Source organism: Girardinichthys multiradiatus, chromosome 12 (genome assembly GCF_021462225.1).
Source record: "Girardinichthys multiradiatus isolate DD_20200921_A chromosome 12, DD_fGirMul_XY1, whole genome shotgun sequence".
Lineage (NCBI taxonomy): Eukaryota > Metazoa > Chordata > Actinopteri > Cyprinodontiformes > Goodeidae > Girardinichthys > Girardinichthys multiradiatus.
In genome coordinates this window covers 52,289,122-52,312,670 of record NC_061805.1, presented here as the reverse complement: position 1 = coordinate 52,312,670, position 23,549 = coordinate 52,289,122, and the positions used below count along the sequence as shown (strand labels likewise).

The window sequence follows — 23,549 nt, the reverse complement described above, 5'->3', positions numbered from 1 at the left end:
TTGACAGGCCACTCAATGCTGCTTGAAGCTTTAATTTTTCTCTTGGTATTTCTTCAAGAAGCTGAAAACTAGTTTTTTCTTGTTGTGAGAGAGAAAGAGCAGCTCCATATCTGTGTTTGTGATTGAGAGGCTGGCTCAGAATCAGAGACTGAGAGCCCATCTCATGTTAGGATTATTTAAATCAAATGAGCAGATGTTGATGCTTGTTACTTTGTGGCATCTGTACAGCAACACTTGTGTCTGGTGTTTCCTGCTGCAGCCTACAAGGTGACGGTGAAGTCCTCAGCAGTAGAGGGGGACTTTATGACCTACACAGCCACCATAGCTGAAGTTCTGAAGAAGAGTAAAGGTGAGACACTTAGTTTGTCCCTCACTGTTATGGAAACAAGGTACTGTTCCAAAGATAGAACATATTTTATTTATTTATTACTTTCCGGGTTTTGGTGCATGTTCACTGCGCTGGCTGGCAGACACCAGGAGATCACTGCTAAATCAGCACTAACACATATATGAATATTGCATCTAGAAGGAATAGCTTTTCAAAAGTATCTTTATCCTACTGTTTTCTGGTAAAGTGCTGTGAGATGCCTTGTTGTGAATTGGCACTATATAAATGAACTGAATTCAATTGTATATTTTGTAATAAATTAACTATTGAGTTTTCCTGGATCCATCTTTAAACCTGAGTAGGTGCTAAAAACATGTTTAGCAAGTTGACAAGTTTCTTATCAGACATTTCATCACTTTATCCACTACATGGAACTTTATCCACAGGAACCAATAAAAGCAGAAACATCAGACTTTCTAACTATTTTTGCTCAGTTTATGAATAGGAGGTCTTCTATTTTGAGGTGTAGGGAAAAGCTTTTTCATGATGATCTCAGGGTATCTAACCACCGACGATGTGCCTTGCTAGCAGGGATGGATTAACCATCAGAGCTCGCGGCTGCTTTAAAGCCCCATAAGTTTGTCTGCAGAGTTATTTAGATCTGAGTTCAAACTGTTTAAACATTTCATACCGTACCTAGCTTTGATGTTACTACGACCTACAAATATGTAAAGCTTCACCTAAGCTACAGCTAGTTGCAGATATAGCTATAGGGCCTAAGAATTACTGTTCATCTCACCGGAAAACATTAAAAACTGTCCAATTTAAAGAAGAACTGAGGGTGTTTTTATCCTATTTAACCAATTAACAACATTTTATGTCCCCAACCAACTTTACAAGCTCTGACCCGGAGCCTGCTTCAGCCTCCAGCCCATGCAAGTGGTCCAGGAGGTGTCTAAGAGCTCTAGCTTGGTAAAGAATAATTTACTTGCTGTGTTCTTGGTGTTGTTCTGTGGTCCAGAGTTCGATACGTTGGGTCCAGGGACTGACTTGGACCTAGTAAAGAAGGCCACCTGCAATGGGGTGGACCTGCAGAACAACAAGCAGTACTTGGTGATGGGATCCAGCGGGTCAGAGGTCACACATAGCGGCAACTTCAAGTCAGTCTCTCCACCTCTGTCTCTCCTTTATGTTCTTTTGAGAAACTCGTCTGACGTGTCTGCATCCCACAGGTACCGTTTGCCTCTGGATTCTGAGGCGCTGGTGGAGCTCTGGCCCGCAGCATGTAGTTCTCCAGAGTGTCAGGGCTACAGTTCCCATCTCTCAAGCTATGCTCTGGACCTGCAGCTGTTTGGCTGTCCATGATGCACCACAACTCTGCATAGCTGACTTGTTTATCACTGAGTTTATTTTGACAAAGAAATTGTGAAATAATTGAATGCATATTAAATTCTCAGCTCATTATTATGAAATATATTTCATTTTCCATTAAAAACGGCCTTATAATATAAAATTATTTTCATATACATTTTTTTACCTAATAATTGAAATTATTGTTGAGGCTATTTTTATGTAATTCCAGCATTTTTTGTTTTTTGTTTTTCCAAAATGTCATTTTTCTAAAAGTCAGCTTTTATTTTATAAGGATGATTTTTTTTTTCCCATGGCCTTTTTATTTCATAATGTCACTTTACAACTGAATGACTGTGGGCCAATCAGCACCCCTGAGCCTTACATAGAGATTAGTTTCCTGGGTACCTGCTCCGTGAGCAGCTACGGCGCCACCTGAAGGTGTAGGAAGGATGGTGGAGTTTCTTGAACTTCATTCAGCTCTGGTTACCTTAGCAGATCAAATGACTTAGTTGCCTCTAAAAGGGCAACTGGTGATGAGTTTGATGGATGAGGAAGTTGGGTGAACCCATGAAGGTCAAACTGTTGACATGTCAGGTCATGCCATACAATGTATCACATTAATTGCTTGGATCTGGTTAGTCTGTGTCACAGTCAGTGCTTTATTCTCATGCACTGTTGGATGGTCTTTAAGTTTTGGAAAGAAGTAAATGAATAACTGCTGATTCTTACTATTCTCCAGCTAAAAACATGAATTCATGGAGGTGGCATCCGGTTAATCTGTCAGGACGTCTGGAGTCCAGAGGTGTCTTTTATACTACAGAAGTTGGATTATAATAGATTATCCTCCATGTCAAAGTGCAAACAGCTCCTTTTGGTCAACTATTTGCATGCTTAGGCCAGATTCTGTTTGAAAAGACAGGGACACTGAAACTACTGATCAAGTGGTCTGTGGTTCAACTCCAGATTCCTCCTGATGTTTTTAAAGAACTTTGTTGATCTGAAGTGGAGGCGGTTGTCATATGACACTGAAAATCCTGATGAGCTCCATTCAGATTCTGTACTTAAAACATTTTTATTCTGGGTTATGGTATAGCTCAATGGTAGCGCATTTGAACGCAGATCAAGAGGGCTCTGGTTCAACTCCAGATGCCACCTGACATTTTGAAAGCACTTTGTTGATGTGAAGTAGAAGGGATTGTCAGTTAACATTCAAAACGGCTCCATGTAGTCAAGTCCTGGATACTTAGGCCAGTTTCTATTTAAAAACACACGGATGTTAGACAAAATGAGGGTCAAACTTAGTGGTAAAGCATTAGACTGCAGATCAAGAAGTATCTGGTTCAGCTCCGAATGACCACTGATGTTTTTAAAGAACTCTGCTGATCTAAAGTGGACGGGATTGTCAGTTGACACTCAAATCCCCAAACTGCTTCATTTAGTCAAGTCTTGGACACTTAGGCCAGTTTATATGTGAAAAGACATATGTTCTACAATGACAATAAAATGTGGTGGTAGAACTCAACCATCAGTCTTCAGTGACTATAAAACTGTTGCCTTCACATCCCACACCATGTAGGTCCTAGAGAGACTCATGTTGGCCCACCTCAGTATAAACTCATTTACTTTATAAACTATAAACTATCAAGAACCCCTTTTGTTTGCTTATCGTCCTGGAATCGAAATTGAACATGCCATCATTCAAAGGCTTCATCAAACCCACTGTCATCTGGACAAAGCCAGCAGTACTGTGAGGATCATGTTCTTTGATTTCTTCACTGCATTGAACACGATTCAACCTGACTTGTTTTGTCAGAGACTCCAGAAGACTCAGGTCAAGGCCTCAACAATCTCCTGGATTAAAGACTACCTGACAAACAGACCACAGTGTGTGGGTGGAAGGCTCTCATGTCTAACCAGGTAGTCAGCAGCACAGGAGCACCGCAGGGGACTGTACTCTCACTCTTCTTTTTCACTCTGTACACCTCAGACTTTTAAGAAACTAAGAAGCTGGTGGACCCCTTTTTGGCATGGTGTGGAAACAAATATCACAATTGTGAACAAAGCAAAGGAGCGGATTGTCAATTTTAGGAGGTACAGGAAAAGATCCTCTTCTTCTCTCATAATGAGAGAAGCAGAGGAGGTGGTGGAGGAGTAACACAGACCGTTACAGGAAATTCTTCCTGCCCACAGCCATCAGCATCTACAACGGCTCTCTGAAGAATCCTGCCGAATATGAGCAGCAACAACATTTAATTTATCTTTGGGATTAATGAAGTATTTTTGGATTAAATTGAATTATAGTGTTTGATTTGAATCAAATTATCATTTTCTCAAAAACAATTTGAGATTTTTTAAATACCTTTAACTAAGTTACATTTAAGGATGTTTGACTCCCAAAATTAGGTATTAAGTAATGTAGAGATTCAAATGTGTGACACACATTTCACTAAATAATCAACATCTGCATGTTTGCAGCTGGGATTTACATGGTTTTTAGATAGGGTAAAATAATTTCCATATACTGACACGTGTGGTAATTAAACAGGAGTGATGGATCAGTTTTTGAAAGAAATATAGGTAAATAATTTATGAAGCACCTTTCACAGATCAAAAACACAAAGTGCTAAACAAAGACAGCAAAAACCTGAAATGTTTTAACTAAAAGCAAGTTTGAAAAAAATGTTTTCAGTTGCATTTTGGATCAGTTCAGATTCTGAGGACAAGACTCTGTAGTCTAGATAACAGCAAAGAAAAGCATGAAAAACCATCACAATGTTTTGTTTCAGCACCTGTCTTCTTTTTTAAACTAGTTGGTAATTATTTTATGCACTTTAATAATTCAGAACGTCTAAAGACCTCAGAATGTTTGAAGAAACTGTATTGATGAATTAATCTGCATTAAAATCAAAAGAGATATTCATCCAACCATTGTCTATACTGTTGGGACCCCAGCCATGGGTACAACATAAATGGTCAGTATGAACTTTTCTGGAACTTTCAAAATAAATTGCATTAATCTACTTCCAGCATAGCCAGGAAAAAGGGTAACAGCGGACTTCCCGTGACATCACGGTCCAAATAAAATCACCACTTTAGTAACAAACTGACCTCTTCCACGCAGGTCCCCAGAGGAACTGGACTGAGAGACACAGCGCGCTAATGTCTCTTTGCTGGCAAACAGACATAACTCTTCAAACTGGATCCAAGAGTGTCATACGATCACGTGATCATATGCAGTAAGTTAAGTACGAATGAATTGCTGTCTGTGTATCCGGTATTCATTCATGAACGGTAATTAAGGTACAAGCGTTGGTTGACTTCCTCTCTGAGGTCTGCAGAAGCAAACTGTGTACCAGAGAGTTCCCAGCAGAGACCCTGTCTCTACGACGGCGAGTGGAGCAGTTTTCCTGGTCTAAAGGAAGGACAACAGGACCGCATCACCATGGTTACAGCGGTAACGTGCAGTTTGGCCATCCCCCAGAACATGATAGTGTTATCTCAACTTCAAAGAGTCTGTGTTTTATGACCCAGACCCTTCTTGAGTTCAAAGGTGACAAAGTTATCTAGGAACAGACCTAACTGCCCTTCCTGACATCACCCTAAAAGATGGGCCTTAACCATTAAACTTCTGATAATGGCTTTTACAGCTTCCTCCTCTAACACAGATGTTCTGAGGAGTGAGGTAACCTAAAGGTCACACACTTTGGAGCACTTAATAAAATAATTTTCATCACACTCCCCCCTTGTGATTACAAGACAATCATCAGAGCCATGGCTCCCACTAAGATCGAAGGTACGCAAACCACTAGGAAAACAAAACTGAAATAACAAGGATAGCAACACCGCAAAAGAACAAACCACCAAAACTCCATGTATACCACTAAAATGCTGAACATCAGTAGTAACTCCTCAAACAATTTAGAGTTAGCACAACATTAAAGCACCCTAAGCAACATAAAATCCATCGCTATCCATACCATCTGTCATCTCAATGAAATAAGGTGTGCTTTCCTCCTGAGCAATACAAATATCTGGATCTTTAATCGGATTTCTAATACCCCAAATTCTATAAAGAGTTCTAGTAGAAGCACATGTTAAATTAGTCTCACCAGAAAATCTACTAACATTTCTGCTTTCCCTTACAGTATAATTCCTCACCCAAGGAAAAATGACCTCCACCAGCTGGTTATCTGGAAAGAAAGTAGCTAGGGTATAAGTAGTATCAATAGGAACAGGTACTAAAAATGGTTGATTATTAATAACACGTGAAATCAAACAACAAACATAGCAACTATCATTTCTTATCTTCCTCACAGTTTGATGTATCAGTTGCCACCAAACATTATTAGTATGATCATAGTAGTCAGAAAAGTGATGAATCTCTCGTGACAATCCAGCAAAAAGTTTGTACAAAAATGTTCTAGTAACCAAGATCACATTACATAGAACCAAAGGATCCGATCCTTGACCTGGGCTGATCCTATCCTTGGACGGGGCTGATCCTATCTTTAGACGGGGCTGATCCTATCTTTGGACGGGGCTGATCTGATCCTTGACCTGGGTTGATCCGATCCTTGACCTGGGCTGATCCCATCCTTGGACGGGGCTGATCAGATCCTTGACCTGGGCTGATCCTATCCTTGACCTGGGTTGATCCGATCCTTGACCTGGGCTGATCCTATCCTTGGACGGGGCTGATCCTATCTTTGGACGGGGCTGATCCTATCTTTGGACGGGGCTGATCTGATCCTTGACCTGGGTTGATCCGATCCTTGACCTGGGCTGATCCCATCCTTGGACGGGGCTGATCAGATCCTTGACCTGGGCTGATCCCATCCTTGGACGGGGCTGATCAGATCCTTGACCTGGGCTGATCCTATCCTTGACCTGGGTTGATCCGATCCTTGACCTGGGCTTATCTGATACTTGACCTGGGTTGATCCGATCCTTGACCTGGGCTGATCCTATCCTTGACCTGGGTTGATCCGATCCTTGACCTGGGTTGATCCGATCCTTGACCTGGGCTTATCTGATCCTTGACCTGGGTTGATCCGATCCTTGACCTGGGCTGATCCTATCCTTGTATGGGCTGATCTGATCCTTGACCTGGGCTGATCCTATCCTTGGACGGGGCTGATCCGATCCTTGAACGGGGCTGATCCGATCCTTGACCTGGGCTGATCCTATCCTTGTATGGGCTGATCTGATCCTTGACCTGGGCTGATCCTATCTTTGGACGGGGCTGATCCGATCCTTGGACGGGGCTGATCTGATCCTTGACCTGGGCTGATCCCATCCTTGGACGGGGCTGATCCGATCCTTGACCTGGGCTGATCCTATCCTTGTATGGGGCTGATCTGATCCTTGACCTGGGCTGATCCTATCCTAGTGTTGTCAACATTCATGTGACAACACTAACATGTGATTTCTTTTATTAAAGGTGAGGACCCAAATGCAAATAAACAAAGCTTTTATGAATGAACAAAACAACTAAAGGCAAGACGGAGCACAGGGATTAGCTGCAGCTGAGTGAGGGAAAGAGGGAGAATCAATCATGAACACAGAATGATAAAAACAACTCCCTGATCTAGGAATGTGGAGCTACAGGGTCAACAAGGGTTAATCCAAGGTAAGAGTTTTAGAATTGATTAGTGACCTTTATATTTTCAGAGCTAGTTATTAGTTCAATTCAATTCAGTTCATTTATATAGCGCCAGTTCACAACACATTTCGTCTCAAGACTCTTCACAACAATTTTTTATCTTCCACCTCAGCCCTAGACCCTTCTGCTTCTACATGTTTGCCTTCAACCATATCAGAAGATGCTGATGCTTCCTTTGCTTCCCCCTTCCACCTGTGTGTCTCAAGAAGTCAGGTGAAGAGACAACCGGAGAGACTGAATAGGAATAAGGTTGCAGGTCCAGATCATGTCAGCCCTAGAGTCCTGAAGGCCTGCTGTAAGACGGAGCACTACAGGAGATCCTTCCTGCCCACAGCCATCAGCATCTACAACGGCTCTTTGAGGAAACCTTCATAATATGAGCTATAACAACATTTAATTTCCCTTTGGGATTAATAAAGTATTTTTGAATTGAATTGAATTTGAACAGTCAGGTTCATACATTCCTATTAATCCTAACAATTGAACAGTTCAGTCAGATTCAGTTATTTATTCAAATTGGATAAAAAGTTTTTCTATCTAAGGAAACCCAGCAGATTGCATCCAGTCAGTGACTTGCAGCATTCACTCCTCCTGGATGAGCATGTAGAGACAGTGGACAGTCACTGGTGTTGACTTTGCAGCAATCCCTCATACTGAGCATGCATGTAGCGACAGTGGAGAGGAAAAACTCCCTTTTAACAGGAAGAAACCTCCAGCAGAACCAGAACCAGGCTCAGTGTGAGCGGCCATCTGCCACGACCGACTGGAGGTTTGAGAGAACAGAGCAGAGACACAGAGAGAACAAAGAAGCACTGATCCAGGGGTAATTTCTATGGGAAGGAAAAATAAATGTTAATGGTTGTAGCTCCTTTAGTCGTTTCATCTAGAAAGAAAGAGGGCTAAGTTAGCTAAATGTTAGCCTAATGCTTGCTAAATTTTAGCTTAATGCTAGCTAATGTTAGCTTAATGCTAGCTAAACGTTTGCTTAATGTTAGCTTAATACTAGCTAAAGTTTAAATGTTAGCTAAATGTTAAGTTATTTTTATTTTTTATAGAAATCCAGTTATTCTTTATGATGGATCAGTTTGTAATTATTCTCTAAATTTACTGAAAGTTTTATTTATTTTGGTTAATATTTACTATAAAAACCAAAATCAGGACAGACAATCACTTCCTCTTGCTGGTTGTTCTGATGAATAAAAATCTCAAAAATATTTTTACTTTACTTAAATTACATAGTTTAAGACTCAAAATTAAAGGACTTCAACTCCACTCAAGACTTGAATACATTAACTTTGGACCTGCACTTTGGACTTTTCTGTCTTTAATGGAACTTGACTCGATATTTACTCATGACTTGTAAAGAAAAGACTTGATCCAAGGTCTGCTTTATTGGTCAGAAAGTTTCTAAAGGTTTTAATATTCTGCTCTGATCAATTTGAATATTCCCTTCTTCAAATACAGTGAAGTCAGTTATGAAAGCCTACACTTAAGTAGAGAATCAGGTCACTGTCCCTTTAAGAAATCCTGAGCCTTCTGGCTTTTCTTTGCTCCTATTGGACAGCAGCCTGTTGTGACACAGCACTCTCTTCTCTGATTGGCTAAAAGAAAGATTTCCTGTTTTTATTCAAAGAGCAGAGTGAAGGGAGGAGCAGAAGTTTATAACGGAGAGAAGAAAAGAGGGAGTTAAGATGAAGGGATAGATGTTGGAGAACTGAGGAAGGAGGAGGAGGTCGGCCAGGAGCTCCATCTGCTGCCTGATGATGAAAAGGAGGACAGAGTGAGTTGAATGCTGTGATAGATTCTCTCAGAAAACATGGATTAGATCCAGGAATCCAGGAGCAGAGACTCCTTGGACTCACAGTTCAGAAGTTGATCTCCTCCGGCTGAGCTGGCTTCTTCATCTTCCATTTTCTCCACAGAGCAGAAGGAGCGGCGTCCTTACTGGGAATATTTTTTCCCATCTGGGAGGCCACTGTAGAAGCAGCAACTTCTCTCAGTACTTAGTTTGTTTTCTCTTCAAGCATTTAGGATGATCATGTCCAGAAGCTACACAGATCATTGGTCCATTCATGAATAGTTCAGGTTCTGTCTGAAAGAACCCAGATGATGGGATGTGTTCTCCAGAACTTTATTAAGTGTAACAGATTAGTTAAACTTAATAATGAATCATAGTTCATTCTCTTCATGTTTGGGCTGAATTCATTTATCTAAATAAAAGCTCATTTATCCTGCATAAAATAGTCTTCAGGTACCAAAACAGTGAAGACCATCTTTAGATCTTACTGGACAGCCTTGTAGAATATCAGAGAACACAAAAAAATGCAAAATCTCAACATTCATGAGACCTGGTATCGAACAACCCTCACAGAACCTCACAGAACCAGCACCTGGGCTCTTTTTAAAAGAAAGATTGCCAGCATTAGATCTTTTCCATCCACTCTGGTCTCAGAAGCCTCCATACCAGCCACAGGTCAAGCGGTGTGTCCCGCCACCATTTTTAAGGTGGTTCTGAAGACTGTTGGGTTGTGTGTTGTTGCCTGAATTAAGGCATGGCTGACGTCCTTCAACCTTGCTGTGATACAACCTCTCAGAACCTACTGATGTGATTTTAGACCAATTTTGAAACGTGTTTTTAATCATTTACAGTCACACCATGATTTTAATGATGTAGTCAAATCATTTTAGTCTGCACTGACTTCCTGTTTACTACATAATTTTACTACCAACCTTTAAAAGTCTCACAGGCCTGACATCCAACTACTTATTTAATCTGGTCAGTTGCTCTTGGATCCAGTTCGGCTCAGAGGTGATAGAACCTTTTCTGTGGTGGCCCCTAAGCTCTGGAACAGTCGCTCTAACATTAATTTAAATCTGCCGAAAACACATTTCGTTTCATTGACTTTCTGTAGTGGAGCAGGTCACCTGTGTGTTTGGTGATGTTCTGTATGCCTGTAGGTCAACCTTTAGACATAAAGAAATTGGACTAAAGAGACCAGTTCTTCATCATCTTCATTAAGTAGAGCCTGTAACTCATACACGTGTTAAATCTACATACAATGCTGAGGAACAACATCTTAAGTTTGCTACTAGACAGATAGCTGCATGAGAAACAAATACCAGAGAGGCTGAGATGATCCCATCAGCCTGAGGAGATGTTCTGTGTAGAAGAGGAAATGGTTCTCCTGCTGCACACATTCAGCCCTCATTTCTTTCTTACTCAGGTTCCTCTACCTCTGATTGGCTCACATCCTGAATGTCTGGAGCCTTGAAGGGATCGGTCCTCCTGCATTTTCATGTAACTTTGGACCAGGTGACGCTGCTTCAGAAACAGGTTCTGTACTTTGTAGCAGCCTCTAGTTCACATCTACAACAGTTCAGCAGTCTGTACATCCCTGTATGTTCCTGTGTAGCCAGCTGGCTTTCCTTCCTTAGCCCTGCCTGTATGAGGGTCTTCATGTGGTTCTCCAGGAGGACCACAGTCTGATCCAGTGTCAGACATCTCAGGTTACAGCAGGCATCGATCCCACTACCTCTCGCATGCTAAGCAAGCGCTCTACCATCTGACACACACACACACACACACACCCCTCCATCTGCTCCTCCTGCTGACTGAGGGCTGCCTGAACAGGAGCTCTGGAGGTCCTCCAGTGGCTGTTCGGTATTTTCCTACATGAGGTGAAACAGGGTCAGTATCTGCAGCAGGTTAAACTGTGATGAAGAAACCTGCTCAGGTGAAGCTGGTGTTTAAATCCAGAAATTAAAATTTTATTTACCTCATATTTCTGAGGAGGAGAAGCAGAAGAAGCAGGGGGAGTGTTTGTGTCTCCAGCTCTTCAGAAGGTTAATTTGCTCAGATGGTAGAGATGAGATCAGTGTCTGGGTTCTCCACAGACGTTTAGTCTTCCTGCTCTATGCTGTCACCACCAGCCATAGACCCTGATAGAGGCCTGGTTCTGATCCAAACTCAAGCTGATGTTCTGGAAGAAACCCTTCCTGCTTGCGTGTCCAAACTAATCTCAATGATCAGAATCAGAATCAGCTTTATTGCCAAGTTCTTACATACAAACAAGGAATTTGACTCCGGTACACTTTGCTCTCTGGTTCTGTTTTTGTATTACAGAATAAACATATTTACAATATACACATATCTAATAAAAAGGTACATTTGTAACATCTGTATGCTGTTGTTCTGTTCTCTATTAAATGTTCATCAGAGAAACAGCCTGGAGGAAGAAACTGTCTCTGTGGCGGCTGGTTTTAGCGAACAGTGCTCTGTAGCGCCACCTGAAGGTAAAACTCTAAACAGTTTATGTGCAGGGTGTGTGGGGTCTGCAGAGATTTTAGCTGCCCTTCTCCTGACCCTTGACCTGTATAAGTCCTGGATGGAGGGAAGGTCAGCCCTGATTATTCTCTCTGCAGTCCTGATTATTTGTTGCAGTCTGGACCTGTCCTGTTTGGTGGATGATCCAAACCACACTGAGATGGATGAAGACAGGACAGACTGAATGATGGCAGTGTAGAAGATGACCAACAGCTCCTGTGGAAGGTTGAGGTTCTTGAGTTGCCTCAGGAAGTACAGTCTCTGCTGGACCTTCTTCTGAACAGTGTCTATGTGTGAAGACCATCTCAGGTCCTCAGAGATGGTGGTTCCTAAGAACGTGAAGTGGTCCACGGCCGATACAGTGTTGTTGAGGATGGTGAGGGGGGTGTATGGGGGTGGTGTTCTCTGAAAGTCCACCACCATTTCCACAGTCTTGAGTGGGTTGAGTTCAAGGTAGTTCTGACTGCACCAGTGTACCAGCCGATCCACCTGCTGTCTGTATGCAGACTCATCACCGTCCTGGATCAGTCCAATGACAGTGGTGACGTCTGCAAACTTCAGGAGTTTCACGGACGAGTCCGATGAGGTGCAGTCATTTGTGTTCAGAGAGAAGAGGAGTGGGGATAGAACACACCCCTGGGGGGCACCAGTACTTATTGATCTGGATCAGGAGAAGATGCTCCCCAGTCTCACCTGCTGCTGTCGGTTCGTCAGGAAGCTGTTGATCCACTGACAGGTGGAGGCTGGGACGTTGAGCTGGGTGAACTTCTGGTGGAGGATGTCTGGTATGATGGTGTTGAAGGCCGAGCTGAAGTCTACAAACAGGATCCTGGCGTACGTCCCTGGGTGGTCGAGGTGTTGCAGGATGAAGTGTAGACCTAAGTTAACAGCATCATCTGCTGACCTGTTTGCTCGGTAAGTAAACTGCAGGAGGTCCAGCAGGAGGCCTGTGATGTCTTTCAGGTGCTTCAACACCAGCCGCTCAAAGGATTTCATGACCACAGACGTCAGGACTACAGGCCTGTAGTCATTTAATCCTACGATGGTGGGTTTCTTGGGAACCGGGAAGATGGTGGATCGTTTGAGGCAGGAGGGGACCTCACATTTCTCCAGTGACTTGTTGAAGATCCTTGTGAAGATCGGAGCGAGTTGATTTGCACAGGCTTTCAGACATGATGGGGAGACGTTATCAGGTCCTCCAGCTTTCTTTGTTTTCATGCACTGAAAGAGCCTGTTTACATCTTCCTCAGAGATCTTTAGTGCAGGTAGAGGATCTGAAGGTGGAGGGTTGGTTGTTTTACGGGTCAAATTTGTTCCTGAATGTTTCTGAGACCAGTCCATACAGCTGAAGTGTCACCAGTAGAAAGGATGTTCTTCAGCTTCTCACTGTAGCTTCTCTTGGCTGCTTTGATCTCCTTTGTTAGTTTGTTGGCCTGTAGCATCTGCTTTGATTCCTCAGTCCACTTCTTAACAGTGTGAACCTTGGGTTTGGAAGCTCTTAGTCTCTGTCTGTAGGTTGGGATGAGGTGGATTAGATAATGATCTGAAAAACCCAGAGCAGCCCTGGTAACAGCATGATATGAGTCCTTTAAAGCTGTGTAACAATGGTCCAGTGTGTTTTTGTCTCTGGTGGGACACTTAATATGCTGTCTGTATTTGGGGAGTTCATTGGAGAGGTTTGCTCTGTTAAAATCTCCCAGTATTATGATGAAAGAGTCCGTGTATTTTTTCTCCAGGTCTGTAATCAGCTCAGCAAGATGTTTTTCAGCAGCAGAAGTTCAGCCATGAGGTGGAAAATATGAGCCAATTATTATAAACGAGGAAAACTCTCTTGGTGAATAAAACGGTTTACAGTTTATGGAAAATGACTCCAGATCAGGACTACATGTTTCTCCAGAACTTTTACGTCTCTGCATCAACCTTCATTTATATAAAAGCAGATTCCGCCTCCTCGCCTCTTCCCCGATAGCTCCACGCTGCGATCCGCTCTGAACAGCTGGAAGTCCGGCATCAGCAGTGCTCGGTCCGGGATGTGTCCACTCAGCCATGTCTCGGTGAAGCAGAGAACCGCTGATCCACGGAGGTCCGAGTTTTTACCGGTGAGAAGAAGCAGCTCGTCCATCTTGTTACTTAGAGAGCGGACATTTGCCAGATGGATTGAAGGCAGTGGTGTTTGTAGTCCTCTTTTGCGGAGCTTTACCAGCACGGTTTCCCCTCCGCCGTTTTCGGCGCAGGATCCCGTTTAGAGCCGCAGCTCCACTTGCCAGGAGCTCAGTGAACCTCAGATCGATGAAAGATGGTGAAAAAAACCCAAGAGAGGACTCTCTGATGTTGAGAAGTTCCTCTCTACTGAATGAGACCACAGGACTGTGGCTCGAAAAACATAAAAAGGCACAAAATACAAAAACAAAGAGAGAGCGAAGCTCCGAGGCGGTCATCGTCGGCATCATCTTTTTAAATCACCCATGGTGGTCCTGATCTCCAGACTGTCTGCGGATCTTTCAGGACAGAACCAAACACAGGACCGGAGATCAGCATCAGTCTTCTGCTCAGTTGGTGTTAAAATCCTCCTTTCAGTTTAAGACCAATGATTCTCAAAGGTTTAATAGTGAATAATGTGGTGACAACATGTGATGAGCTTCAGATAAGCACCTTGATCCTCTGGTGGAGCTTTGGATGCCTCAGTTTGTGCTTTAACTCTATGTTATGATGTCCTCCTAACGGACCCAGCTGGTTCTGCTCATCATCAGCTGAAAACGTTTTAAAAGAACATTTCAAACATTACCTGGACCCTCTGATGTTTAGAAGCTGCTCAGAAGAATTTTCACCAAACTTTAAATCCTGATTATTTCAATGATTCATTGCTGACTTTAAATGGTTGAGATGTTCGGATCTGAGATCCAACCTGAAACTGCTGCTTCCTGTCAGGCCCATATGACCAAATGAGGGTCCAGCTGCTGAGCGCCATGAGCAGGAAGGACAGTGAGCTGGAGGGTCGCCTCGACAACCTGCTGTCACGAATCGCCATGGAGACGCAGGAGATCAAGGAGCTGGAGCAGCAGCTGACCAGTGGTGAGGATAACCAATCACAGAGCAGTTCAGGGCCTCCAGCCTTCAGATTGGCTGTTGGACCCTTCAAGTGAAGGTGTTTGAAAAATTCTAACCCTCCTTCTCCTTCAGGTCAGATTCTGGCCAACGAGGCTCTCCAGAAGGATCTGGAGGAGGTGATCTGTGGACTTCAGGAGTATCTGAGAGGAATGAGGCAGCAGGTACCAAAGTATTCTTCAGACCTGAATCCTCCTGCAAGCTGGGGTGGACCTGGTTCATCTGTGAACTTTGGCATTGTGTTACAGGCCTGGCGCTCTCAGCTGCAAGTCCATGTTTTACAGACTGAAAACCAGAGCTTGCAGCGCCTCCTGGAGGATGCTCAGAGACACTGCAGGCAGCTACACGACACACAGGTCAGTGGATTGATTAAAAGCCAAAGTATCAGGAAGTAATGCTGTAAACTCAGCTGCAGAAGGTCATATTTCAGTCCTTTATTCAGCACATGCTGTTAACTCCCTCTGTGTCCAGCAGGAGGAGCTGTCTGCACTGTGGATGGAGGCTCAGGCTCTAAGGGACAGACAGGTGGAGCTGAAGGAGGGGCTTCAGCAGCTGAAGGAGGAGCTAACCCAGCAGGTGAGATTAGCACATTTAACTAGCATTTATTGCACATCAGGCCAAAGCTAAAAATGTTTTAATTTTAAATCTGGAGTTTTTATTTAAGATTTGGTCAAAAAAGCTGAATAACTACTGATTTGGTTTCTTCCTAAACACCAGCAGGAAAATTCAGCTGGCAATTAGGAACCAATGAAAGAGAAACCAGAGATAACCCAGGTGGGCTTCTGTCTGTCTGCAGGATGGTAACCAGAGACTCCAGGTCCAACTGGATCAAAGTAAATCCCAGTTAAATCAGACCGAGACCCAGCTGGAGCGGTTTACAGTTGGTCTATCAGAACTTCAGGAGAACCAGAGAGCACCAAAGGATAAAGTCAGGTACCAGAACAGCAAAAAATTATTGCATTATTTTTGCAGATTTTGTGTAAAACAGTCTGCAGTCTTTTGGACCACAACCCAATCCTGTCCAACAGTGCTGCGGTTCTGAGCAGGAAGAATCGAGACGAGGCATAAAACACCTTCAGTCAGATCTGTTTGTCAAACAACTTGAAGTTTGAGAGGAAAGTTCTAGAGTAGGAGATATAGGTCTGATCCAGATGTTCTCCTGCACCTTCAGATCCTTCAAGCTCAACTCCACTTTGAAGTGCAACATCAGGTCCAACTCTCAGGCTGTAGAAATGGAGCTGGTTTACAACATAACAGTCATATTTTACTTCTGTGACTTGGTTTTTCTCTTCTGGTACTGCTCGGCTCAGATTCTGTCAACAGAACCTTATTGCTCCATCTTCATCTCTGTCCCTCTCAGTCCTAAGGACTTGCTGTTTGGGAGTATTGAGCAGCTTGAGAAGTCCGCCCAGGGGAACCTGGCCAGCAGACAGGAGCTCCAGCAGGGCCAGAACCAGACAGTGGAGCAGGACTCTGACTGGGAGTTAAAGGAGGAGCTGCAGAGACTCAGAGACCATCTGCTCAGATCTCATAGCAGGACTGGACTCGTTCAACTGAACCTGGTCAGTATCAGCTGGGTCATCATCTTCAGATTAACAGCGCAGAGATAAGCAGCTTCTGAATCTTTTATTGCCTTCACCTACTGACCTCTGACCACTGACTGGACCAGCAGCTCAGAGCCTAATGCTGGTTTCATGTTGTTGAAGTAAATCTCACAGCTGGAGTTGGGCCACATTGTCTCAGTTCTTACAGTCCCGGTTCTGTCCTCACGTCTCTATTTTCTGGAGGTGGGAGAACTTCCAGAGGAAACCAGCCTGCGGTCGGCAGTGAGCGACACAGCAGGTGTCAGCAGGGGAATTAGCTCAGATGGTAGAGCGCTCGCTTAGCATGCGAGAGGTAGCGGGATCAATGCCCGCATTCTCCATGACCTTTTCACCCCCCTTCGCCCCAACCCAGCTGTAATTGGAGCATGGAGACATTCTTCAGGCTCAGCTTCTCCTGGAGAACCAAACCTGACCCAGATATCACAGACCAAACAGGAAGGAGGATTTCAAATAGTTCCTGTTATAAACTTTAAAATAATTTCCACTCAGTTTTATATTGCGCCAAAGTACAACAAATATGATCTGAAACGCTTTGCAAGTCAAACAGATCCTATTCATGATCTTCACCTCGGATCAAGACGTCGTATCGTCACATTCAGACCGTGGCACAGTCCAATAAGGACATTACAGGTCCTTTTCAAACTATTAGCATATTGTGATAAAGTTCATTATTTTCCATAATGTCATGATGAAAATTTAACATTCATATATTTTAGATTCATTGCACACTAACTGAAATATTTCAGGTCTTTTATTGTCTTAATACAGATGATTTTGGCATACAGCTCATGAAAACCCAAAATTCCTATCTCACAAAATTAGCATATCATTAAAAGGGTCTCTAAACGAGCTATGAACCTAATCATCTGAATCAACGAGTTAACTCTAAACACCTGCAAAAGATTCCTGAGGCCTTTAAAACTCCCAGCCTTGTTCATCACTCAAAACCCCAATCATGGGTAAGACTGCCGACCTGACTGCTGTCCAGAAGGCCACTATTGACACCCTCAAGCAAGAGGGTAAGACACAGAAAGAAATTTCTGAACGAATAGGCTGTTCCCAGAGTGCTGTATCAAGGCACCTCAGTGGGAAGTCTGTGGGAAGGAAAAAGTGTGGCAGAAAACGCTGCACAACGAGAAGAGGTGACCGGACCCTGAGGAAGATTGTGGAGAAGGGCCGATTCCAGACCTTGGGGGACCTGCGGAAGCAGTGGACTGAGTGTGGAGTAGAAACATCCAGAGCCACCGTGCACAGGCGTGTGCAGGAAATGGGCTACAGGTGCTGCATTCCCCAGGTCAAGCCACTTTTGAACCAGAAACAGCGGCAGAAGCGCCTGACCTGGGCTACAGAGAAGCAGCACTGGACTGTTGCTCAGTGGTCCAAAGTACTTTTTTCGGATGAAAGCAAATTCTGCATGTCATTCGGAAATCAAGGTGCCAGAGTCTGGAGGAAGACTGGGGAGAAGGAAATGCCAAAATGCCAGAAGTCCAGTGTCAAGTACCCACAGTCAGTGATGGTCTGGGGTGCCGTGTCAGCTGCTGGTGTTGGTCCACTGTGTTTTATCAAGGGCAGGGTCAATGCAGCTAGCTATCAGGAGATTTTGGAGCACTTCATGCTTCCATCTGCTGAAAAGCTTTATAGAGATGAAGATTTCATTTTTCAGCACGACCTGGCACCTGCTCACAGTGCCAAAACCACTGGTAAATGGTTTACTGACCATGGTATCACTGTGCTCAATTGGCCTGCCAACTCTCCTGACCTGAACCCCATAGAGAATCTGTGGGATATTGTGAAGAGAACGTTGAGAGACTCAAGACCCAACACTCTGGATGAGCTAAAGGCCGCTATCGAAGCATCCTGGGCCTCCATAAGACCTCAGCAGTGCCACAGGCTGGTTGCCTCCATGCCACGCCGCATTGAAGCAGTCATTTCTGCCAAAGGATTCCTGACCAAGTATTGAATGCATAACTGTACATGATTATTTGAAGGTTGACGTTTTTTGTATTAAAAACACTTTTCTTTTATTGGTCGGATGAAATATGCTAATTTTGTGAGATAGGAATTTTGGGTTTTCATGAGCTGTATGCCAAAATCATCCGTATTAAGACAATAAAAGACCTGAAATATTTCAGTTAGTGTGCAATGAATCTAAAATATATGAATGTTAAATTTTCATCATTACATTATGGAAAATAATGAACTTTATCACAATATTCTAATATTTTGAGAAGGACCTGTATATTAATAAGACGATTTCCATATAAGGAGAGCTGATTGAAGCAATCCGTCATCATGCATCAGCAGAGAGGATCAGAAACAACCAGAAAGCTTTGCTTTGATCTGTGCTGGAAACTTTTAAGTTTTCTGAAGATCTTTGAGTTTTTGGCTTTGCTGTTTCACTCAGTGCCCGTCCAGTACCGACCCAGGGTTCTTAAACCCCAGAAATGACCCAGTGTTGTTTCAACACATAACAGACAGCCGAGAATTAAACCTGTAGGTCCTGCATACTAGAGCATAATATGAAGTGCTTCATATTAAAACAGGAGAATAATAAAGATTCAAAATTACAAATGAATAAAATTACAAGAAAGAAAATGATGAAAACAAGGCATCAAATAAATACAATAAAATGCAGAAAACTGTATGGTCAACTGAAGTTTGATGAAAATAAAAGTGCTTTCAGCTGCTAATTAAACAATCAGTGGTGTTTATACAGTGAAGGTCCTTCTAAAGTCTCTGAGCTGCTGATGGGATCCAAACGTGTTGAACAGTTGGTTCTGATTTCTTTTGTTGAATCTCCCTGAGATAAATCAGAAAACTAAAGAAGAGCTAAAAATGTAGCATGCAGAAGATGATCAGATGAAGGATGGAACAGCTGCATCTATTTCACGTCTGCAGAAACTGATACAAATAAAACATTTACAAATTCACACAGTTACATCTGTCTTAAACACTAAATGTTTCTGGATAAGAAGCAGATAAGGAATATAACAGGGTTTTATCAGAGCCAGAGCTCTTCAGCACCAGATTCAAACATCACATCAGAAATCATCTGGAGAACATGAACAGAGCAGTTATTTCTTGGTCCAATGCAGAAAATATGGCTACTACCACAAACTCAGCCGCATGGATGCTGATGAAGAGCGCTTCCGTCAATGTAGGTTTGATCCTTTAACAACATTAATGGTCTCACAGACTCACCACGTCTGATTTTATGGTCTTCTAATGAAGGTTTGAGCAGAAACCCATGATGCAGGGTTTTCTGTGGAACAACCTTCCTGCAGAGGGCAGCAGAGAACATTGATACTGTTAGTAACAAACCTCGGTCTTATTCTGGTGGTTCAGCAACTTAAGATCATTTAGTCCTATTTAAATCCTCCTTAAGTTACTTATTGTTTCTTTTATTTATTTTAGGTCATTTTTATTCCCTGTAATAATTTATTTAGTTTTATTGCAGTGATTAATATCCTTTTAAACCAGCTATAAATTAACTTCAGTTTTATTTCTCCCCCATGGTTGGGATGTTAGTTTTAAGACTCTAGTCAGGATTTATTTGGGTTGTTTTGTTGTCATGCTTCGCCATCATGTTCCGCTCATTGTAGATAAAACATGCAGCAGAATAATAACACGTTAAAGCAGAGAAGTTATTGCTCAGCTCTGGGTTTCTGTCTCAGGCTCCCAGTCTGGCCCCTCAGGGGACTCAGGACTCAGGTTTAGGGCTGCAGTACCTCAGTTCTCCTGACAGGGGGCAGCAGCAGGACGTCCTTCCTGCAGGAGGAGGTTAGTGGGTCTACCTCTCCCCAACAAACACAGACACCATGGGCAGAGTGTTTGTCCAGAGCGATGGGTTGATGATGTTCTTCTTGCAGAGTCGGTCTCTGGAGGAGAGATTCCTCCAACTCCTCCTAATCCGTCTGAAGGCGTCTCTGCTGGGATCTCTGAGGCTCAGGGTCCCCTAGTGGGCCTCAGCTGGCTGCTCTGTGGTCCTCCAACAGGGGGCACTGCACAGTGCTGTGGCATCCAACACCACAGAGACAAGGTGAGGGCCTCAGCTATCTGAAGGACCTCAGAGCAGCTGGTTTACAGCTTTAAAGTAGGAAAGTGGAAAAAAAAAACGTTCTCCCGTTCGGCTGATTGGTTTGTTCAGCCAGGAGATGTGATGTCACTAAACAGCTGATTTCACCTGTGTGTCCACAGGGAAGCAGGTGTGTGTCAGGGTGTGTGCACAAAGTGGAGGCGAAGAAGCTGCAACGCTCCCTGAGACGACGCAGGTCATAGACTAACGCAGTTCATCCACTGATACACACACAAAACAAATGATTCAAATCCAGAAAAACGTGTGTGTGTGTGTGTGTGTGTGTGTGTGTGTGTGTGTGCGCGTCCACCCAGGAGTGTGCTGCAGGTGTGTGATGAGCTCGAGTGTTTGGAAGAAACTCTGCTGCAGAGACGGGCGGAGCTCCGTCAGGCCGATCGGCTGCTGCTGGAGGCTCAGAGCTGCCGGCAAACCGCCAGAAGAACCGTAAGCAAACAAACGGTGAGCACCAGAACCTCCACAACCTCAACTGACCCAAATGTTCCCCTCAGGCTGACAGAATGCAGCATAGACTGGAGGACAGCGCCACCTGTCTGCTGGAGGCAACACAACACCTCAGGTAAACTGTAATCTCTTCTTCTTTCCTTCATCTTTTTCCCTTCTTCTGTCTCCTCATCCTCATCATGTGATGTATTATCAGGAAGCTGCAGGAGGAGGCGGAGCAGCTGAGGAGGAAGAGGGAAGTGGAGGAGAAGCCGAGGAGCAGACAGAAGGAGCTCCACCGGCTTGGATCAAAGATCTGCAGACATCCACGCAGGTGAGGCAATCACCTGCAGCTCCTTCAAAATAAAAGCTTCCAGAGAGCACGCAGAAGTAAGTCTTTTTACTCTGAAGGTTTCAGTGTGTGTGTGTGTGTGTGCGTAGACCAGCCGACCTGCTGTCAGACTGTCAGGGGGCTCAGGAGCACCTGGACCCACTCACCTGTCAGGTAAGTGCTGCTTTGTGTTAAATAGGAGGAGGTGAAGAACCTTCTTGTGAACAGCAGAAGCTTCTGTTTCACAGCTCTGAGAGTTCGCTGCTGGTTATAGAAAACAGAAACAACTGATGTTCTCGTTCAGGAGGAGCAGAGGCTGGTTCTGAAGAAAGAGGAGCTGCAGGCTGCTGAGGACAGAGTGATGAAGCTCAGAGAGGAGGAGCAGCGCCTGCTGAGCATCATCAAGGTGAGGAAGAGGAGGGGAAGGACTCATGAACCTCCTGTCTGTCCTAATGCAGACTGAAAGTCCAGACTGTTTAACCTGTCCACAGACAGATTCTTGATAGAAGAATAAACAGAACCTGATGAGGTTCTGGAGGTTCTTATATATCAGGATAAAACTGATCGGGTCCATTCCAGCTTCTAAAATTGTTTCAGTCTAACTTCAGCTGTAAAAAAATTGATAAAGATTTTTCATTTTAAGATACTTTTCCAGGGCGGCGTGTGGTGTAGCGGTAGAGCGGGGGCGCCGACATATAGAGGCCCTGAGGTTCGATTCCCGACCCGGCGACTTTTCCTGCATGTCTTCCCCTCTTCTCTCTCTGCCCATTTCCTGTCTGATTGCTGCAAATCATGTCTTTCAAGACCGCTGCACAGATCCAAACTATGTAGAACCTGATAATCTAGAGGGGGTGTACTTTCTTTTTACTGTGACTGTGTATCAAAACACTGTGAATCAGTTTGAAGATGTCGTGATGACCCTTGATCTGGTCCAGCTGTGGACCAGTATCTTTTGAGGAGATGAGTCTGGTCTGTCCATCTGCTGAGCTTCATCCATGGTCTGCAGACTTCACTGTGATATAGTCTGATGACGATACATCTTAATGTTCTGCAGGACGGTTTTCTGATTAAATACCATCTTTAATCACTGAAATGTTTTCCTGTTTGTTCTTCTGTTGTTCAGGATCTGTTTGAGCAGCAGGAGGCGCTGTTCATTGAGAGGAGGTCCACAGGTTCAAGTGTAAAAGAGGAGGAGCAGAGACTGATCAGAGTGAAGGCAGAGCTGACCTCACACCAAACAGGTGACCTGATGATCTGATGTTTCCTTCTAATTCACAACCAACCATCCAAATGATGATCAGCAGAGTTTATGGTGGACCAGGCAACGCTTTGGCTCTGCTGCAGAAGCTTTAAAAGCGATTTTACTCTGACAAACATCTTCCTGCTGGAGACATAAAGCTGCAGAGCTGCTGAGTGTCACCTGGAAAACACTCATCAGAAGGGGCACCTGATTAGAGCTTGTGTCTGTGTTCAGAGCTCAAACAGATCCTGCTGGAGGTGATGGTGGAGCAGGAGGTGATGGAGGAGGTGAAAACCAAATGCTCACAGACTCTGCAGCAGCTGCAGAAGATGAGGGAGAACTTCAACAAGATGAAGGGCGAGGTGGATGATAAACGCAAGGAGCTGGCTGAGCTGCAGCAGGAAGTAGCATCATACAAAGAAGATGCAGCATCAAGTCTGAAAGACATGAGGCGACAGAGAGCTGCGCTGCAGGTCTCCGTCTGTCCTCGCTAGTGTTGCTGCACCTCAGATCTTGTGTTGAAGTGAGGAGTAGGAGGTGATGTTGGTTTCTGTGCAGGAGGTGCAGCACGAGTTGAGCAGGAGGAAGGAGGAGAGGAGCACCCTGCAGGAGCAGTGCAGATACCTGGAGGCCAGAAGGAGGCACACTGACAGGTATGAAACCAGTTCCTGAAACAAAAACCACAACGTTGAAAGATCCAAACTGTCTCCATCTCTCATCCTCTGACTTCACTCTGTGTGACAGGTGTCTGTCCGTGATGGAGGTGGAGCTATCTAAAAAAGAGGGAGGAGCTACGTCCCACCCAAATCTGTAAAGAGGGAGTGGTCAGATAGACAAGAGCCAATCAGCGGCACGTTAGCCGATGACATCATTAAATAAATCTGTTTTAGTTTAAGATAAAGAGAAAATAGTTTTAGTCAAAGTTTTATTTTGACTGAAACTCCAATTTTCAGTTAGTGTGGAGTCAAATAATCTATGTCAGCAGGTGGCGCTGTAGCTAAAATATTTATTTTTAAAGAGGAAGGGACGCAATGGAAGGAGGAGGGGCTACAAGTTAGAGAAAAACTGTCATCAGCAGTGGTGGGA

At 43.9% G+C, this 23,549-nt stretch overlaps 2 protein-coding genes and 1 non-coding gene across 7 annotated transcripts in view; all 3 read left to right on the top strand.

Annotated features, from left to right (window-relative positions):
• The window catches only part of c5 (complement component 5), a 37,584-nt gene extending 35,740 nt beyond the window's left edge, over positions 1 to 1,844 (top strand). The window contains exons 40-42 of one of the 2 annotated variants that reach the window (XM_047382283.1): positions 260 to 349; positions 1,350 to 1,488; positions 1,561 to 1,844. In XM_047382283.1, coding sequence (XP_047238239.1) covers positions 260 to 349; positions 1,350 to 1,488; positions 1,561 to 1,693 — 362 coding nt within the window. In that variant the 3' untranslated portion in view covers positions 1,694 to 1,844. Of the gene's footprint in view, positions 1 to 228; positions 350 to 1,349; positions 1,489 to 1,560 lie in introns of those variants that run through there. The other variant, XM_047382284.1, reaches the window with a different exon arrangement.
• A 7,143-nt stretch (positions 1,845 to 8,987) lies between these two features.
• On the top strand, positions 8,988 to 23,364 carry cntrl (centriolin). 4 transcript variants are annotated; one of them, XM_047381675.1, is made up of 20 exons: positions 8,995 to 9,123; positions 10,568 to 10,677; positions 14,596 to 14,739; positions 14,848 to 14,936; positions 15,021 to 15,128; positions 15,247 to 15,348; positions 15,569 to 15,705; positions 16,133 to 16,334; positions 20,051 to 20,156; positions 20,246 to 20,415; positions 20,574 to 20,647; positions 20,766 to 20,895; positions 20,961 to 21,028; positions 21,110 to 21,226; positions 21,334 to 21,397; positions 21,528 to 21,629; positions 22,347 to 22,464; positions 22,698 to 22,936; positions 23,022 to 23,116; positions 23,208 to 23,364. In XM_047381675.1, the coding sequence occupies exons 3-20, from the start codon at positions 14,610 to 14,612 to the stop codon at positions 23,275 to 23,277; spliced, it is 2,121 nt and encodes a 706-aa protein (XP_047237631.1). In that variant the 5' UTR covers positions 8,995 to 9,123; positions 10,568 to 10,677; positions 14,596 to 14,609; the 3' UTR covers positions 23,278 to 23,364. The 4 variants fall into 4 exon arrangements, with proteins under 4 accessions (XP_047237630.1, XP_047237631.1, XP_047237629.1 ...); XM_047381673.1 differs by having other exon boundaries at positions 15,244 to 15,348; XM_047381674.1 differs by lacking the exon at positions 10,568 to 10,677 and having other exon boundaries at positions 8,988 to 9,123; positions 15,244 to 15,348.
• On the top strand, positions 16,624 to 16,696 carry trnaa-agc. Its single transcript has one exon. It is a non-coding gene; the product is annotated as a tRNA-Ala (tRNA).
• Positions 23,365 to 23,549: the final 185 nt, after the last annotated feature.